The 4,695-nt window shown below is 33.4% G+C and overlaps 1 protein-coding gene across 1 annotated transcript; it reads left to right on the top strand.

Moving 5' to 3' along the window:
• The first annotated feature begins 359 nt into the window (after positions 1–359).
• On the top strand, positions 360–2,568 carry LOC139897102 (glucan endo-1,3-beta-glucosidase 14-like). Its single transcript, XM_071879756.1, has 3 exons — positions 360–426; positions 686–1,737; positions 2,353–2,568. The coding sequence occupies exons 1-3, from the start codon at positions 360–362 to the stop codon at positions 2,440–2,442; spliced, it is 1,209 nt and encodes a 402-aa protein (XP_071735857.1). The 3' UTR covers positions 2,443–2,568.
• Positions 2,569–4,695: the final 2,127 nt, after the last annotated feature.

Below are 4,695 nucleotides of genomic sequence, written 5' to 3'. Positions count from 1 at the left end.
CTTTTATGTGAAGAAATTGATGAAAGGATATATTTGTCATTTCACAACAAGACTTAAGTCTTTTATAATATGGAAATTTTTAAAAGGGAGCTTGTCTTTTAGGACAAGTTCTTAAGAGAAAACATAGTCCCCAAACCTCTGACCAACCTTGTTTCAACTTCTCATTACCCTTCAAATCAATTCAATTCAATTCATTTCCAAACAAGCCAAGTAAAGAATCCCCACTACATATACATCCATACACATATATACAAATGTATACACATATACACATCATAGAACTATATATATACAAACACACCCCCACCATATATCTTCCCCCCCTCTCTCTCTTAATCTTTCTTTCTATCTCCAAACATATGGAACTTTGTCTTAAAAGTGCTTTCATTGTGCAATGTATTCTTGGAATCTTTATATATTTATCAGGTTTGTATAATTTTAACTAACATAAACTTTACTCATTGCATTAAAAACAAACTATCCATTTTACTATTTATACGTGTCTCAAGATAACTGCCAATATATAAAAGATAATTAGTAAATAAAACTTTCCAATATACCATCAATTAATACTCTCTATTTTCTGATTTCTAAATAAAACAGTCGAACTTACCTCGTGTTCATGTGTTTGTATGTAGTTTATATATCTTATTATTGATTAATGTGTGACAATGTGTTCTTATAGGCTTTAACTTTGTTGAATCACTTGGTATAAACTACGGTCAAGTTGGCAACAATTTACCACCACCAGACAAAGTTCTCAACCTTCTGAAATCGTTACGAGTCACTAAAACACGAATCTACGACACAAATCCTGATATTCTGAACGCATTTTCCAATTCTGGCGTTGAATTAATCGTGACCGTTGAGAACGAAATGTTGCAAACGTTAATGGATCCACAACAAGCCTTACAATGGGTGAACTCACGTATAAAACCTTATGTTCAAGCTACAAAAATAACCGGAATCGCAGTTGGCAACGAAGTGTTCACCGGAGACGATATGTCATTAGTGGACAATTTGGTTCCAGCCATGGTTAGCATACAAAAAGCTTTAACTCAGTTAGGGTTACAACAATATATTCAAGTGTCAACACCTTCATCATTAGCAGTTTTAGCAAATTCTTATCCACCATCAGAAGGAACATTTGCACCTGAACTCGTAACGATAATGACGCAACTTTTACAGTTTCTTTCGACTACAAGATCTCCATTTTGGATCAATGCGTACCCTTATTTTGCTTATAAAGATAGTCCTAGTAAAATTTCAATAGATTATGCACTTTTTAACCCTAATTCGGGCATGATTGACCCGAATACTAATCTGCATTATGACAATATGCTATATGCTCAAGTTGACGCGGTTATATTCGCGATGGCTCGGTTAGGGTTTGGGGCGATTGAGGTTCGGGTTTCGGAAACGGGTTGGCCATCAAAAGGTGACACAAATGAAATTGGTGCAACAACTCAAAATGCAGCTATATACAATAGGAATATGTTGAAAAGGCAATTTAGTGGTGAAGGGACACCATTAAGGCCTAAAATGAGGTTAGAAATTTACTTATTTGCATTGTTCAATGAGGATATGAAGCCTGGCCCGACTTCGGAGAGGAACTACGGGCTGTATCAGCCCGACGGGACAATGGCTTACAATGTCGGGCTATCAACATTAGTCACTACGACACCATCGATATCGGCATCCCCGTCTTCAATCTCACTCACTTCCAACGCTAAAAAGGTATTAACTTAAAGTTTTATGTTAATTAGAGTAACATTTTGTGCATGTATAGTGGTTGAGTCAGAAATACTTTTCGGGGTCGAAAATTTGTTATACAAAACAACCTCAAAATATCAGAAAAATTGTAACAAACAATTTAGCATGCAAGTTTTGAACATGCGACCTTTACTAAAACTTCTTATTTATTCTTTTTAAACCTTTATTCCCGCACCAATTTTATTAAAAGAAAAAAAAATATTAAAAAAATTCTGTTATCTAGACAAGAGATCCCGGTTGCACCATGATAGATCCTCTTTAAAATATATTCACAACACTTACATTGTTTTATTTTATTCATTTATAGTGTTAATACATTAATTTATATCATTCATAGAGTATAATTAGAATAATTATCAAAAATGTTATTTTCGTTCAGAACCAAAATGTGGAGAGGTAGCTATACTTTACACCCTTGTGTTTTTCATGGTGCTCTGTAGAATCTGATAAGCATGTTAGCATATATATGTGTGCATCTTCTATATATATACATATATGTCGTTATATGATTAAACATACTTAAACAATCAACCTCATACGTCGAATTAAAATTAGATATTTGATCGACAATTGATACAGGTACAAAGTGCGGATCATTATCAACGGGTAATGTGTTGGATATCAGTCTGTTTGGTGACAATGAAGATTGGGATGATGCAGCCGCTTTAAGCATGTTAAATATCCGGTCTCATATGTACATACACTAAACACGCACTCTTTGGCCTTTTGAGCTTCAAGATCATCTACAATGCTGATATGTGCCAAAAATGTCGACCGTTCTAAACCTGATTTGTGGGTCTCGATTATGTTTCGTGACATGAATCTTAGTAATGTCACCTAAATATTAATGAAGTAAATGGTAGTTGAGAAATTGTTATCAAATTCTTTAGTCGAAAAGGAATATTAGTATGATTGATTAATGATTTTTAGTTGTTTATATTCTGTATATATTGTATCATTCTATTTTAATTATAAATATATTAAATGAAAAATATAGTAGATTGATACTGAGATGGTTGTTGTGATTGGATACCAAGAAAAGTTTTACTTTTGGACGTGGAATCCATGACTGTTCACTTATAATATCCGTAAATCTTAAAGATACACGGTCATAGAAAAGATTTTTACATAGCTTCTGCACTCTATTATTCCTTATATGTCACCGTGTCAAAGTGTCCATTTGACTCCTCACAAAATTAAAGACTTTTATAGGAAGTATACTAACCATAATTTATAGGAGCTGATTTGTACACAACATTTAAATTAAATCACCCTTTTTTCTTCCTTATTATAAACCCTAACCAAAGAATTTATCTACCCTAAAGCTTCCTTGTCGACTTCCCATCATTTTCTCCCAAAATTGTCGCAATTTCTTCATTCAATGAACACATGTAAGATCCAAAATTAGCGTTACATCTAATTTTTATATTTCTTAATTGTAGTATAGAAATAAATAATTACCTAATGATTCATCGCTATTCTTTTAGTTTGTTGTATTTCTTTTTTACTTGAAGCTTATACTTCTTTGTATTAATCTGGTCTATGGAATATTTTATACCATCCAACACATCGAGACTATTAGAGTTATTGAACCCAACAATAAGAGTGATTTTCAGAAAATCACCCTTCTACAATAGACAAACGAAGACAATAATAAAAAAAATAAGAACGCGATAATTTAACGTGGTTATATGTAATCAACGGGTTAATTATTTTAATCCACGTACCAAACTAGAGAGATTTTATTGATAATTTTCGTGATACAGTGTATGGGTTACATTAGGGTGCTTAAATAGGCAAAACTCAACAGGAAATAACTTAACGAGCAAGAAAACTCGTTTCTAGAATTTTCTCCCGTCTTGATGAACCGATCGCGACTAAACCTCGCGGTCGCGATCTTGTCTTCCAAACGAGCTGCTTCTTGTGATGTTATTTCGCGACCGCAACATGATTTCATCCTGTTGCGAGGTGAACCTCGCGACCGCGAGAATTGTCATCCTGTCGTGAGATTTGATCAACAACAACATTTTTGATTTGTTTGAATCTCTTTCGCCACTCCAATAGAGACTACTAGATTTGAATTGATTTTTTTGCAATCTTAAATGAGATGGTAGTAATTTGAATTATTGGTAATCAAATGAGCAGGGCCGTGTTTGCTAGTGGGCTAAATGGGCAATGGCTCAGAACACCATAATGATAAGGGGCACCATTTATTTATAGCCCACATAGTATACTAGGTTTATTTTTATGTGCAAATATAATATTAATTTTTGATCATCATTTAGTTCAAAAAATTATATACAAACCATTAGTTTAAAAAAACCAATGTAAATGTCATTTGGTTGTAAACCTACTCTAACAAATTAGGAGTTATTCAAATTATAAAATTTGCATTTAATAATAAAAATCGACGTGAGGATTGTTGGGGAAATATGGATTAGTGGGTAAAGAATCAACAACCGGATTGATACTAGAATCGTGAGAACACTTTCTTAATAGAGTATTTCGACCCACTTGGTCACGGGTTACACGAAATCACTATTAGAATAAGACTAGTATGAACAATCGTCTTGACCAAAAGATAATTGTTCCTTGCAATTGTAGATTGTATAATCTGTAAATTTTGTGTTGAAAGTGTGTTAAACATGTTCAAAATCTGGAACATTGAGTAAAGTGTCTAACCATTCATATGAAAATGAATCCATATATTTATAATGGGTCAAAATGTGTCTTTGAAGAGTCACACCTTTTCATATGAACCCACATAATGCTTGGAATGTCACACCCATGTATTTGTGCTTAAACAAGTCCAAATACATGAAAAAACCGTTCATAAATATCCTGGAACAACCCCATAACGTTTGGGGTTCAAATGTGCCTTTTAGGCTGAAAAGGCACCTTTTCAGCGAGTTCAGTGTTAAG

Source organism: Rutidosis leptorrhynchoides, chromosome 3 (assembly GCF_046630445.1).
Source record: "Rutidosis leptorrhynchoides isolate AG116_Rl617_1_P2 chromosome 3, CSIRO_AGI_Rlap_v1, whole genome shotgun sequence".
In the NCBI taxonomy this organism is placed as follows: Eukaryota; Viridiplantae; Streptophyta; class Magnoliopsida; order Asterales; family Asteraceae; genus Rutidosis; species Rutidosis leptorrhynchoides.
Note: the sequence above shows the minus strand (reverse complement) of the source record. Positions and strands in the feature narration are given on the sequence as shown.

Bases quoted from the DNA above. Each gene is read 5' to 3' on its own strand.
- LOC139897102 (XM_071879756.1), top strand. From the start codon at position 360: ATGGAACTTTGTCTTAAAAGTGCTTTCATTGTGCAATGTATTCTTGGA. The intron at 427-685 runs GTTTGTATAATT...GTGTTCTTATAG, and splicing joins AATCTTTATATATTTATCAG to GCTTTAACTTTGTTGAATCA. The intron at 1,738-2,352 runs GTATTAACTTAA...CAATTGATACAG, and splicing joins TCACTTCCAACGCTAAAAAG to GTACAAAGTGCGGATCATTA.